The 15,214-nt window shown below is 37.2% G+C and overlaps 1 protein-coding gene across 3 annotated transcripts in view; it reads left to right on the top strand.

The window, feature by feature from the left end:
• Positions 1 to 11,255, top strand: part of CDK17 (cyclin dependent kinase 17) — a 93,140-nt gene extending 81,885 nt beyond the window's left edge. For all 3 annotated transcript variants that reach the window (XM_030480815.1, XM_030480814.1, XM_030480813.1), the window contains 8 exons: positions 2,962 to 3,085; positions 4,063 to 4,183; positions 4,713 to 4,810; positions 5,081 to 5,186; positions 6,000 to 6,042; positions 7,243 to 7,333; positions 7,554 to 7,631; positions 8,022 to 11,255. In XM_030480815.1, the coding sequence (XP_030336675.1) occupies positions 2,962 to 3,085; positions 4,063 to 4,183; positions 4,713 to 4,810; positions 5,081 to 5,186; positions 6,000 to 6,042; positions 7,243 to 7,333; positions 7,554 to 7,631; positions 8,022 to 8,059 (699 nt within the window). In that variant the 3' untranslated portion in view covers positions 8,060 to 11,255. The remainder of the gene's footprint in view (positions 1 to 2,961; positions 3,086 to 4,062; positions 4,184 to 4,712; positions 4,811 to 5,080; positions 5,187 to 5,999; positions 6,043 to 7,242; positions 7,334 to 7,553; positions 7,632 to 8,021) is intronic.
• Positions 11,256 to 15,214: the final 3,959 nt, after the last annotated feature.

The following is a 15,214-nucleotide window of genomic DNA, read 5'->3' as shown; positions in this document are numbered from 1 at the left end:
TGGAGTCTTTGGTTTTGATGGCTGAAAACAGGAGATCATATAACTTCGTATGTTTTCATTCTCTTTGAAGTTTTATATTTAAAATTAGAAATTTCCTAAAGAATAATAAATTCATAACTCTTTTGACCTCCTTCTGTCCTTCCATTATTTTATACTCATTTAGTAAGTCTGTAGTTTGGTATATCCTGAAATAAAGCTTACATATGCACACTGAAGAAAATCTAGCCTCAGTTGTGAGCATGGGCTTGGATGTCATTGCCTACCACTCAAGTAAGAAATTGAAAATATATATTTAAGAATGAATAATATTCATCTTTCTATTGACAATAAAATGGAAATTATTTTCTTTAAGGTTTCTGTGTTCCTTTTAACTATGTCTGTGGCCAGGTCAAGTGACTCAGTTTCTAATCTGGTCTGATGAAACTAACTCATGTTCAAGTGTTACCTCTCTCCTAACAAGCAGGTTTTGATTTGGAAAACTGGAATAACTTTATGTTCTTTAATACTTAAGGCTTTATAAACAAGATTCCAAATAGGAGAACAATACTATCCTGAAATGAATGAAGTTGCCTAAGAGGGCTGGGTTACCAGTATCGCCTTTATGTGTTGCAGTCTGTGCTGGACTGTACCTTCAAAACCTCTTCATTAAGCCATATGTAATTCATATAAGGGATGTTATTTGTATGGCAGAAATGTTTGAGAAACTCTTCCATGCCTCTTTAAAAAATTGACTTTAAGCTGTGATCCTAACAAAAAAACCACGTGAGTCTGTACGCATGGTAGGAAAATTACATTTATTCTTATACAGTAGCACATGGCACAAGTGTGATTGACAATACGTTGTACTAAATACTGCTGTGGGCTTTGTGTACATTCCAGTAGACTTGTCATCCTTGGTTTTGGCTTAGTTGCATGTTGAGGAATCTGTTCTTAGTTGAATTACGGATGGGGTTCAGTCTAGATGGTGGTTACTGTTTGGTTAGGTTTTTCTTTTATTCTGTTGTCGCATTACAGTGTGTCTAGGAAAAGTCATCTGCCCTTAACCTACTCTGTTTCTTCCTGTGAAAGTCTATAAAGGGAAATTCTTTCATTTGTATCTATTTCAGAGGGACAAAAAAAAACCATAATTATGCTTATGTTTTTAATTAACTACAAGTTAATAAGCTGGCCTTTAAGCTTAAAAAAAAAATAAAGAAAAGCTGTAAGTGGGGTGCTGACTCCTATAATAAGTGCAGTTAAAGAACAAGCAGAATCTGTTTATGGTAATATGAACTAAGCAGAGGAACTGTTTTTCCTTGTTTGCCTGTGGTTTAAGCTGTGACCTAGGAGCAGATTTGTACAGTCAGTACCTTTGACACTGGGAAACCAAACCAGCTGCTTAACTGTGGTAGCTGTAGGTGCTTATGTTAAAATAACTGGAGGGGTCGGGTCATTATTAACATTTGAGAGACCTCCCTGTCATCACTCTCCTCGCATTCCTCAGCTAATTTTAGGGGTTTTAGTTTTAGCAAAATGAAGATATATAATATAAAAACGCGTGTGATCTCTGCAGGTATTACTGCTTCGAACAAAATTTTGAGCTAATACATGTTGTCCTATGTATTTCCAAAAGGATCCCTGCCAACTGTGGTGAAGATCCACAATTTCTGTGGAATAATCTGTTTTGCCTTCTTGACTAATCCTTGCAGTCCCAGTGTACACTAGAGATGGCTATCAGTTTCCACAGCAGTCTGGTTAATATCACTTGGGACTGACTACCCCTGCAACAGCATGAACATGAGTAGATGGAAAAAAACTTGTTGCTGCTTATCCTGCTCTTCAAAAAAGAAAAGAAAGAGAAAAATATCAATGCCAATTCCTTTTTTCTAGAACAGATAAATCCCACATAAGCAGACTGAGAGCAGATGGATGTAACTACACCTGCTGTGTATTTTTCCAGTTTACAAAAAAGAATTTGGTGGTGCCACCTGGCACAAAAATAAACTGATGTGTTAGAAAATGGTCATATAAAAACATTTTGGTGTTTCTCCTCAAAAGTCCTGCCACATGCTGAATTTGTCACATTGGTAAACATTGCTTTCTATAATGCTGTGCGTTTTTTCATTGTATATTTGATCACCTATACTGACTGAGGACTGTTGTATGGTAAATGCCAGCAATGGCTACCCAGAAGTCCCATTTTCAAGATCAGACCTTTTATACATACAGAAATAGTGAAATAGTAGTTGTTAATGCAGTGATATAGTAACTTGCTTGACCGCCCTCTGCTAAACCTTTCTTCTTCCCTTACTACTTTTATGTCTATATATCTGCAGCATTAATATGCATGACTGAAGTTGTTTGCTTGGCTTGCTGTTCCAAAGGACTAAAATAAACCTGTGTGTGTCAAGGTGAGGGGATAAATATAAATGCCAGAGGCAGTTGGGCTGCTTTAGTAATCCTCATTTCTCATTTCTCCATGTTTCATGAGCTTCTGAATCCCAGCGTATTTTTCAAGCAGCGTGCCAAAATGTTCCTTAAATAGTTTAGCACAATTAGATAGAAAGGATGCTGAGCTGCATTTTCAGAAGGGATTCTGTTGCAGAAGGGAACTTTTAATATAGTCAGACACAGTTGCCTTTAAAGACATTAGTGTGGAGAAGAGCATTGATAAATGCTTACTTAAAAATAAACAGCCCTGTGGTTCACTTCAGTTAAGCAGAACAAATTGCTCTTAAAATCTTTGTTGTAAAGTATGGTGTTAAAGCAGTGCATTAGCATAAAGAGCTTTTAAATCTGTAAACAATGATGTCTGGATTGTGTTCATATAGAAAGGTAACTTACTTTTTGAGAAGTATTTTTGTCCTGCTTGCAGTACAGAGACTTAACTCTACAGTGCCCAAATGGGCTGTTACAGTCACGTAATCTGTACATTAACATTTATATAAATGTTCTCATTTATATAAATGTTCTCTTTTGTAGCTATTTTTATACCAGATTCTTCGTGGTTTGGCATACTGTCATAGAAGAAAGGTATTACATCGAGATCTGAAGCCGCAAAATCTACTAATAAACGAGAAAGGAGAACTGAAGCTTGCGGACTTTGGTATGGCTTGAAATTACTCTGTAACAAATATTTTAATTCATTCAGCAAAAGAGAGGCATCTTGCCTTATAGAGGAAAGATGAGAATATCAGGTCTGTAGTGAATTTGTGCATTCTCAGATGGAAAATGAAAGTCAGCCTTCTACAGGATGTTAGTAATCGAAGTAATATGTGTATAGGTAATAATGTCACTTGACTTGTGGCTTGAAAGTAGTTTTAGGGCTTTCTTTGGAGCTGACACTTAGTCAAATTGTTAAGGTGGAGCTCAAGTTGCTTTTCCTAACACTCCACTCTGAAGCAGAGTAACCATGTCAGGAAAGAGAAAGGATCTGTCCATGTGCTAAATCATTAGGTGTTACTCTGTCACTGATACACCAAGTTCCTTTGGGATATCCTGTAGAATGGGTCATTCACAGGTTCCTGTTACCTTCTGTGTTAGGAAGGTCCTTTGAAAGTCGTGCTACCACTGGGTTTTTTTCCCCTTGTGTGTGAAACTTGCTCATATTGCATCTAACACTGTAGACCTAAATTTTATTGAAGGTAATACTGACAAATTTTGACACTGTTAGGATGGAAAACCCCTGCTGATCCAACGCTAATTTGGTCTGTTTCCACTTTTTCATTATTCGCTTGTTGCCTTCTGCCTTTTGTAGAAATATAGCAGAAGGATTTTCACAGGAGGGAGGTGTCATATTGATCTAATGCTTAGTTGTTTTAATGAAATTTATAGGATTATTCCAGGATTTTAACTGTTTACCTGTCTTCTGTGCTTAAAAATGCAGACCATGAGATTGCTGTAAATACTAAGAGGCAAATCACAAGTTGTAGAAATGTATTTAGTAGGGCTTTTTAATGAATATCAAGGGAAGGTATTTAGCAAGTATAATGAGGTTGATTTAGCTCCTACTAAATTCTTTGGCATGCAAAAAAAAGAAAGATTTCAGCAAACTGCACATGTCTTTATTTCCCTTTTATCAAGGATTGGCTAGAGCAAAGTCTGTTCCTACGAAGACCTATTCCAATGAAGTTGTCACATTATGGTACAGACCACCTGATGTTCTCCTCGGATCTTCAGAGTATTCAACTCAAATTGACATGTGGTTTGTATAGCTTTGTCTAATTTAAATTTTTGTTCTCAGTCAAGATGAAAAAATGTCACATCTTCATTATTATGTAGTAGCATTCAAATACTCATCCTTTGAATTGTTGAAGGTTACAACTGAGTGAGATTTTTACAGAAAGGAATGGCAGCCAGGGATGATGCTATTATTTCTCTCTTTTTATTGCTTAGAGTAAGCAGGCATTAGGCCCACAGTGTTAGCAGGGAGAAAAACAAACATGTTCTCCTAATGACATTATAATGTGGTATTTTACTATGAACTTTAATAGAATTGATAAACTTGACATCTGAAGGAAGAGGATAGAATATAGCTATGACAGGTTTTGTTTAGTCTTTGACAGTTCTTTTGTTACTACATATCTTTCAAAACAATATTTTTAATAGCAGTGTGTAGCTAACAACTAATTTAATTTGTTTTAATCGAAGAGAAGTCACGGAAGCCTTCAAGAGCTGAAAGCTTCAGTCGGGAGCTGGTTTCTGATTTATCTTTTCCTCTGTGCTTTTTAAAGGGGCGTTGGATGCATATTTTTTGAAATGGCATCAGGAAGGCCTCTTTTTCCTGGTTCTACTGTTGAAGATGAACTGCACTTAATTTTCAGACTTCTGGGTAAGAATACTTTTAGCAGTAATGTTAACGCTGTATGTTTGTTCTTCTAAGCATTTTTTCCATGAGAACTGTAGCTCTTGATCTACGAACAATGCAATATTTTATATTGCATTTATATTGTTATTAAGGTGAAAAATGATGAAAAATTATTGAGCTGTTTTGCGGGTTTTTTTTCTTTCCTGTTTAAATTACAGGATTAAATGCTTATTTATGTCAAAGTTGTTTCTTTACATTTTTTTAAGTTGAATTTGTTGCTTTTTTTAAACACAGGAACCCCATGTCAAGAAACATGGCCAGGCATTTCTTCCAGTGATGAATTTAGAAACTACAACTTTCCTAAGTATAAACCACAACCCCTCATCAACCATGCACCGAGGTACTTTATGTTTTATTAATAGAAAATACACATCTCTGTGGTTTTGCATATTTGTAAATGTGAACATGTTTCCACTTATAGTCTGCTACTTAAGGCTGGAAAACTATGCATCAGGTGTGTTACTGTGGTCAGATAGTAATGCAAAGCATAATCCTGATACTATGTGATTACTTTGTCTAGTATCATTCAGCTCCTTAATGACCTGTATAACTATAAACTCTGATTAATAATGCCGGCGTATTAGGTGTATTCACACAGCACTTCCTAAATAACCCCAATTCTACTCTGTTATATAATAGGCCCATTGTTAAAACGGCAATGTTTTCTTGAGCAGTCTGTTGAAATCATTCTAAAACCATTATGAGGAACTTGAAGAGTTTGTACAGTGATTATATATAAATAATAACAAGCTTTGTAACAAAGCTTTATAACAAGCTTTATAACAAAGACTAAAACATTTTTTAGCAACTTTGAAGAAAAAAATGTAACATTGTGGCCTTCTACTAAGTGAGTAGTGTTAAGCTTAAAAGCTTTTTTGCTGACATAAATGATCCAGGTCAATCTAGTAAGTCACAATCCAAAGCTCAGGATTTGTCTGTCACTAGTGTTTTCCAAATAGTCCGGTTCTGAGGTATTGGTACTTGTATGTACATTAACATGCGGAAGAGTCGATCAAGTGAAAGTATATCCGTGTTTAAATTTAGTTTTCAGGTTTGATGTCATGTCATGTAATGAAGTCAGTTCCTTTGCAGTTTTGCTCTTGTAAATATAGTTCAATAACTGTTTTGTTTTTTAAAATCTTTTTATTTTTAGGCTAGACACGGAAGGAATTGAATTGATAGCAAAGTTCCTTCAAGTAAGATGTTTTATGGTTTTACTTTATAAAAGTGCAAGTTTAGAATTTTAATATATTATTTTAAAAATGTGTTAGAAGCTATAGTAGCTGTTAGATCTGTCTCAAAGTGCAATATGCAGCTGAGTCTGTAGGGGATGACAGATTTGGGAAGAATGTCAGTTTTGGGAAGCCTGTGTACTATAAGAATTAAAAACCTGGTGTTTAATTTCTTTACTTTTCTATACCCCCACCGGAAACTGATCTTACTACTTTTTGTGAAAGTAGAATTGATCCTATGTTAGTAATTCCCTGAATAAAAAATAAATCTCTTGTGAAATACGGTGTTAAAACAGAACTTTTAAATACATATACTAAATTCCTGTAACGATGAGAAGCAGTTACTAAGGTGTAATATTACTCTTTGATCTTGCAAACTGTATTCAGAAGGTGAAGTGGTTTTAATCTTTTAATCTATATTAAAAATGAGCCAGAAGCAAGATGGAAGGCCAGCTCTTAAGTCTTTGAGTAGTTGCAGAAGTACTGTAACTTCATAGCATTAAAAATTCTTAGTATGTAAGGTGGAGTGTACTTACCCTGCATTGCAGCCTATGATTTAAATTTCTACATCAGGTCTTCACATTGTGTCAGAGCAGTACTTGTAGTTCTTGTTAGGTTAGGACTTTGTTCTTACTTGTGTACAGCTTTTTAAATGTCTTTGTCCAACTGTCCACGTACACCAAGCAGGAGACGTTTGATCACAAACTGAAGACCATGTTTAGACGTCTAAAGTTCCATTTTATGCACACCACTGCAGCATAGTCCATCAGATTAGAAAACTCTTGTGATCTCATGTGGGAGCATTTTATTGCAGTTTAGTATGAGAAGACAATGTAGACAGAAGGCTGACATCTAGTCAGTTACATCTGTAAACAAAGATTTTTTTTTACTTACATCCATTTACAGCAGTTATTTTTACTATTTTAGCCATCTTGGTATATGTCAATAATGCCGAATTAGATAACATGTTAGAATAGAATAGAATAGTTTGGGTTGGAAGGGACCTTCAAGATTTGCATATGTGAAATAAAAGCAATGAAAACAAATTTGTTCTAGTGAGCTTGTTAGAAATATTGAGCAACTTTGTATCTCCCTTTGCTGAAATCACTTGATTCAAAGTTTTTTGATGAAGACTAACACACTTGTATCCTTTTATATTAATAGTATGAATCAAAAAAGAGAATTTCAGCAGAGGAGGCCATGAAACATGCATACTTCAGAAGTCTTGGAACAAGAATACACACTTTGCCTGAAAGTAAGAGGAGAAGTAAAGTAGCAGAGTATTGTTAAGATAGTGCATTAAAGCTGTGTACATTGCTTAATCTAATCTACTAAAGAAGTCTGGTATATATTGACGTAAATATTTGGGAATGGGAAACATTTTTTTAATCTGAACTGTGCAATTAAGAATAGAACTTTGTTCCTTAGAGCATAGTTATGTTTGGATATAAATTAATTTCTTTGTTACATTCTAGGTGTTTCAATATTCAGTCTAAAAGAGATTCAGCTGCAAAAAGACCCTGGCTTTCGAAATTCCACTTACCCAGAGACAGGTATGGAAAGCTTAATATTTTCTCATATCTGCAAACGGAGTGCTGTGCCAGAGACATTTGGAACTGAAAAATACTTTCTTAAATCGGTCTCTGTGTAACAAATACCACATCTCTGTAGAGACATATAAGCTGAATTCACAGAAGGAGGTGAGTTTTACTAGGAATGGATAGAGTGACTGTTAACATGAAAACATCGTGGAGTTTCAAACCATTTTTACAGAAAAAAGCAAAACCAAAACCCATTATGTGCAGTTAAAAGAAAGATGCTGGTACTGGTTTAAGCATGAAATACATTACCTTGAAATATAAAGATAGAAAATACAGATGATAACTGAATACTCTGTTGTGCAAATGCTTTGGTGTCTTAGCATGGTCCCTGTTCTGTTGTAGGACATGGGAAGAACAGAAGGCAGAGCATGCTTTTTTAAAGTGAGTGACGCAGAGTCAAGCCCAAGCCTATCCTATCATTCAAGGACTCGGATCTGAAGGCAGTGCTCTCTGTTGGTGGACTTGGAATCGCAGTTTGTCTACACTGTCCTCTTCACAGTGGAGTCTTTTTATTTCCAACCTGCAGATTATGTTTTTATATTTGTTGTCACAGTGTGACAAATTTTTGTACAGTTGGTTTTAAGGTCTCCTCTGCCACTAGAGCCAGTAGGTTACAGCTGTTGATGTAACTGTAGCTGCAATTTTTGTGCAGGACTGAGAAACACAGTGCATTATTTATTGCGGAATCATTGCTGCTAAATAACTACTGTCTGTATAGTTAACACAACAGTTCCATGCCTGAAGAAGTTGCAATGGCTTTATAATATGTGAATGCATCTGTTTCTCTTCATAAAATGTTCTACTGCTGCGGGGTTTTTTTGTATTTCTTAAACTGCAGTGTTTCCTGGAATGTAAACATAGCTTTGCTTGGCTATAGGTGAACCATCTTTAATGCTCTAAGTTCATGGCACTTAATTCCTTATTTAACATTGGAAGTATGTGTTGAAATAGTTGAAAAATTATAATGCATATTATGTTTTTGAAAAGCACATGGTGTGAAAGTTGATTCAAACAAGTGAACAGTAACCATTATTTGCTCTCAGATCCTACTTTAGTTATTGATAAATTAGAGCATGGAGACTGGATCATAAATTTTGTCAGGCTTACTCCAGCGTAAGATATTTGCACATTGTTGTGCATATGGAGCCTGCAGAAGCAATGACTTTTTTTACCTTGTTTTTAACTTAGAAATACAAATAGTAAAATGATGATTCATATATGTTGGACCCTGGCTTACTTTTGAAATTTAGAATTTTGTTACAGAGGAACAGGACAACTAATTACAAGAACATGGGGAATAATGTCACACTTTTCCCACCTTGTTGCTCTCCCATTTGTGCATTATTCACTTGAAATCAACTGGAAAGATGCAAGTTTGTACTTGATAAGAACTCACTATACTACAGAGCTTTTACTATGGGAACTTAGAGAGTTTTTCAGATCTTAGATGTTATCTGTTTACCAGAGATAGTAAACACGTTACTACTATGCTTATGCATCTCAGTGAGTATCATAAGTACACCCTTGGTGATGGTTACAGTATTTTTAAGCATTTGTGTTCACCTTTATGAACCTATTTGTTTAGTGCATCTTAAAAGAGACTGTAAATCTTTATTGGTATATTTTGAAATGGTCATGTAAATCTTTGGCTGGTATATCAAGAAAATAGTCATAGGTAACTTAATTTTTTTCCTGACATTCACTGTAAAACGTTCAGGGGTCCTACCATTTCTGTTCAGGAATCTTGTAGTTTATTGTTATTTAACAGTATTAAGTGAATTTTTGTATATTTCATTTTAACTTTATTTGTGAATAGTGATTGTGGCATGTTTGGGGGTGTTTTATTAATATTTCATTGAAACTGGTAAATTTGAATTGGGATTTTTTTTTTTTATTATTATTATTTTCTGGAAGAGAGAAATTCATGTGTAATGGTGACTATTGGACCACTACTGCTTTTCAGCATTTGTAAACTGGTTTTACGTTAAATCTTGTAGACCTAACAAACTGCTGTTATTTCTAACTGACCGACCTGTATTAATATTGTACTTTTGAAAGTATAAATATTATGTGGAATTCTTTGGTTTTGTTTTGAAATTTATAACAACAAAGGCCCTATGTTGTTAAAAATACAGACTAAGTGAACTTGCGGTTCTTGGGGCGTTGTTGGAAACGTTTAGCTAGATCTCTGTGTTGTGGGAGTCACCAGTTTTAACTTTGGCTGCTTATTGATCCATGCAGTGCAGAGGTAGTGGCAGTGAAAAGTAATGTGGCTTATACGTGACTGAGGCTGTTCAGGATCTTAACATCAACATGGTCCACAGCCTGATCATTGGCACGTGAGTCCTGCATGTCACACGGTACCAGAAGTCTTGCCAAGGTCTAGGAGCGTGATTCGTGTCTTGGATACAAGTGTGGGTCTCCCACTGATTCCAGTGGGATTGTTCTGTGTGTATCAGGGGCAGATTTGGCACTGATGAAAAACCTTTGTCCTGAAATAGTTGTTATATATTTTTTTATAGTTGCTATGGATCTGATCTAGATTTTATACTGCTTAACTTTGTAGGAAATACATTGTAGACGTGGTGGTGTTGAAGGAAGAAGTATCAGAAAAACATCTTTTTTTACAGAAGTAGTGAAGATATAGAGTAAATGTTCACTGTGGATAAATGTGGGGTTTAGCATTTCTAGAACAGTAATATTTTATAGGTCATTAAAGAACAAGTAATATTGTGACACTAAAGAGTAAAGGACTTAAAGGTTTAACTGGTAAAATGAAGTGCGTTAATACACTTAGAAAGGGATCAGCTGCAGCTGACAGAAGGATGTTTCCATAAGAAACTTGGCATCTGTGGTCAAGCCAGTTTCTTTTGGTTTGTTTAATTGTCTATAATTGAAATTCCTGCATCAGCAGAGACAGTTCTATGGCAGCTGCCTGTTTGGGGCAGTAGTCAGTGAGTCTCAAGTTGCTGGACATTTCTCTTGACATCCTTTTCATGCAAGTCTGTGTTCTGCCTCCTGTCTGACAGCATCAGGCACTGCAGACTTGGTGCCACTGTCCGCAAGAACTGTAGGGAGTGTTGTCCTTTTTGGAGAAGACCTCAACCGTGACAGAAACCAAGCAGATAGTCGCTGAAAATGAATGACTTCCAAGATTTGGTATTGCAATCTTTGCTTGAAGATGAGTGATCGGTTAATGAGATGGCCTGCAAGTTATTGCTGATTTCAAGTAGTTATTTTTAGAAGATACCTGGTGTATCCCCTCTACCCCAGGGTCGGAATGCCAAGGTGCGTGGATAGGTTTGTGTAGGAGCAAGGTGGGCTTGAAGACAGGAAGGAGGCAGGTGGTGGTGAGGTTGTGTGCACATGCAGGGGAAGGTTGAAGGGGAGAGAGGGTGGGACAGGGCAGAGTAGGAGATGGAAGGGGCAAACCAGCTGCTCAGCAATGCTCTAGTGGAACATGCATCTCAACACAGCTGTGTTATTTTTGTGCTGCTTTACCACAGCATTAAGTAGCCAGAGTGTATCCCTGAATTGGGCAATAAAAGTTAAAATAAAGAGTTGTTGAAGAATCACCATACTTTGTATTTGCAAATCATTTGAAAACACTGCAAGGTAGCATTCTGTGGGCTGCCTGCCTGTTGTTTGTACATGGGTTTTCCAGTGTAATAAAGGTACATTGTTTCTGTTTTGCCATGGTAAGGTGGAATTAAGGTTAAGAATACATTCAGTTATTGAGGACAAAATATATGAAAGGTATGTTGTAAACATCCCCAAGCCAAGTATTATAAACCCAGGAAATACCCAGAATTAAGGTCAGACTTGAAATCCAAATGAGAGTATGGAAATGCACAGCTATAGCACATAGAGACACTGAAGAAAAATCAGGATTTTCCTTGTGTGTGAGAATGTGTGGTCACGGACATGTGATCGTTTTGTCTGGTCACTAACAGGCAGAGCTGAAATAATTTGTGCACCTTGTTAGCACATTTCGGTACCTTCTTCCCCATAGTAAAGTTTGGCTTTGAAACAAATGCAACCTTTCTGTGAAATTTCTTGATTCTGGGGAGAAACTTGAGCACTTGCTTTCTACAGATTTTTCTGGTTTTGTCATTTCAGAGGCGGAGCCTTTAGAGATTTAATGCTACTGTTTGGCTTATACTGTTCGGTCAGCAACATCCAGGTATCTCCCCAAGATCCATGTCAGACTAATTTAAGAGATAACAAGTACAGCTAATAAAACGTAAAGGAAGCACTGTACAGGTGTTTAGATAATTACTGGATGGTAAAGTAAGCTCTGGCTGTACAGTTCAGATGATTTTAACAATTATAAAAGCCAAGTAGATAACATGGGCTTTGTAATTCGTCCCATGCAGCCTTTTCATCTGTGAGTTCAGCTGCACAGAAATCACACTCTTGTTCTAGGCCACAGTGAAAATCTGTGTTGTCAAAACTGGGATGAGAGTTTAGCTATTCTAGATCTATTTTTCTTAATCTTATGTGTATGATTCTTAGTGGGCTCTACTATGCCTCTCTTGTTAACTGAAAGAAAAAGATTGATGTCAGTGGAAAAACGTGTACATTACAATTTTCCACTCTTTTCACATTTTCTAAAATCCCTCAACTTATTTAAGTTCTGTCATTTTTGAGCCAACTTAAACTGTGAGTGCACACATATGCACATACATACTGTTGTAAATAACTGCTTAACTTATTGTCCTGGCTGCATCCTCCAAAATCACTTAAGAAGTGGGCCTGCCTGAGCAGATAGCTTTTATGGTCCTCCTAATGAAATATGAGTCTCGTTCAGCTCAGATGCCATACGTTGAAATGCATTTTTCCCTAGAGAGCTATGAAGTTTCTTCATTTATTGCAGTGGGATCTTCCTGCTGATGGAATTACCATCACTGCAGATTGCAAACGGAGGAGAATGCTCTTCCCTACCCCCACTACAACATGCTCTTGCGAAGCGCCTCCCTCCAGGCCCTGCATGGCAGTGCCAGTGCTGCCTGCTCCTCCTCTGTCACACCCCAGGCTTTTTTTTTCCAAGAGGTTTTTTTTACCCCCATTCCATGTCCCTTTCCTTGCTCTGCGAGAGGAGGCAGCTGGCCTGGAGCCATGTTGGGAATCATTAAGGTTACATTTACCCATTTGCACTTCTTCAGAGGGAACACGAACTGATGGCAATCTTGCAAGAAAGATCCTCTCTTCTAGGATGTTTTTCTACGCGTACCCCCTGCATCCATGGCAGGCTGTGATGCTCATTGCTCCAGAGTCCTTGCCTGAGGTTTGTTCTCCTTTATTCATTTAAATAAATTTACACTCCTCCTGCCTAATGCTGTCAGTCTCTTTGCCCTTAAGAAACAGGTTTGTACTACACCTGTGCAGGCAGAGTGCTCACATGTTAATCAGTAAGAGCAGTTACAGTTTGGGGCTAAAATGGATTTCAAAAGTTGTATTTTTTTAACAACTCCATAGAGGTATGCTTAAACCTGCATGACCTGTGTTTGTTTATCCTACAGGATATAGAGACAGTCTCAAGATCAGAAGGGAACAGCAATTCGCTTATGTGAAAGAATACCTGTACTTACTGTGCCTTTTCTAAACACATTGCGTGGTTGTGATGGCTTCTGAAGATGCTTCCAGTAGGCACAACATCACACAGCCTCTTAATGCAGACTTGCTCTGTAAAAATGAAATGCCACAGTCCGTTTTAAAGGACCATGTCCCCTTTAAAAGAATATCTCGTTGATGGTTCATAATCTCTTTGGTGGGTACCTCCAGATTGGCAAGTGCCTGTCTGAGAAGACTAGTTTTACTCAGACAAATCAAATTGTTCGTTGATGTAATGGACACCTGTCAAATCTTTCCTTTTCTGGAGTTCATTATCACCCATCACTGGTTTCCCCACCTTGAAAGTTTTCTTTAGAACTGGAGCCACTTCACCTGTGTCAGGGCAGAAGATGTGTGCGATCTCTTGACAAAGCTACCCAGTAGCTCCTGTGACCCTAGTGGTGGATACTTGCTTTTCTGGAAAAAACGATGTAAAGGTAAGGCAGAAATAGCCTGTTCGTGCACCCAGCCTATATAGAAAACCTTCTGTGTATTGCTGAAGCATGAATAAAGTGTAAATATGTCAAAAAATCCCTCAAGTATCATCAAATTGCAGTTACTACCAAGAACACTGAAGAGAGAGTAACTCCCGTTTTGTTCGCCAGGACTGTTGGCTGGAGCTCTCCATGCCACAGAAATACCAACACTTTCACAGTATTTATTTTACAAAACATTTATTTCATTTTTCTCTACAGTTAAAAAGATACCTGTTAATAAAATTCAGTAGAAAATTACCAATAGAGTATTTTCTTTGAAGCATAAGGCATAACAATCTAGTGTTTTAGGTAAGCGTTAGACTTGAGAGGCTGGACTTTTGCTGTATAAATTCTTCCTGGGAGGAAGAATGTTTGTTCCACATTATTGACCCACTTGGAAGGCAGATTTCATTTTGACATCCTATTTTTTTTGAATTGAAAAGTCAACTAGCAGAAAATGATGCATTCTGGTGCTATTTTTACTCTCTTGAAGATGAGAAGACAACACTATTTACTTTGCTGTTTCTGGGTGTCTTAAGTTTTACTGGATTCTTTCGGATCCTTTACAGTAGTTTGTTGCAATAGGGTTTTGTCCCAGAATTGCTATTTTCTACTATCTTTAAAAGAAGAAGTCACTGACGGGGCAGGAGGGTGGGAGGGGAGATGTGGGTGTGCTGAGCTGTGCTGAGCCTTTTGAAAAGAAAAACATCTGCCTTACTCATAGTAGAGCCTTGGAAGAAACAAAACCATGAGAATCGGGATGCTTTTAAGCATCACCTCTGTCACACGCTCCCTCCTCTCATGTTCATCTGGGGGTTTTGCAGTGTTGTTATTCAATACTTCTTATTAAGTCAAAGACCAAATTTTCATGAGTATCTATCCTCACTTCTTAGACCCTAGAGAGAAACACTTCATCTCTATGCCTTCTTCTCCCATTAGCTATACTGGCATATACAAGTATAGCTAATTGTGTACAAGGTGAGACTCTACTGAAGTAGGCATTTATGCCTTTTTAAAATGAGACGAGAGTTGACTGCGGAGTGTGAGTAATTGCCTCTCAACTTATTCACTGAAAACATTCTGTGTACCTGGGAGGAATCTATTGAAAGAGGAATGTTTGATCTGTGAGCCCTTGTGATTTATCTCCACTGGACTAGTCAATCCCTTCAGTTACACGCTGCCTTCTCTTCCAATCTTTTCTGATTTGACTTTGTACAATATTTCTCTCCACTCATAGATTTTGCATAGGTTCATCTTCTTGTTTTGACTCCGTGGGGTGGTACCTGCTGGAGCTCTTAAAACGCTGAATCGAGCAAATGGCTTCCCAGGCACTTCATTCTTTTTCCTTGTGTCTTGCATCTAATTGCTCTGTTTATCAGCACTGGTACTTCATACAGATACGGCAGGGGTTTATCCCATTAATTACTGTGAGGGAAGCTGAAGAGT

This window comes from Strigops habroptila, chromosome 3, assembly GCF_004027225.2.
Source record: "Strigops habroptila isolate Jane chromosome 3, bStrHab1.2.pri, whole genome shotgun sequence".
Taxonomy (NCBI): Eukaryota; Metazoa; Chordata; class Aves; order Psittaciformes; family Psittacidae; genus Strigops; species Strigops habroptila.
This window is presented reverse-complemented; position numbering and strand designations above follow the sequence as displayed.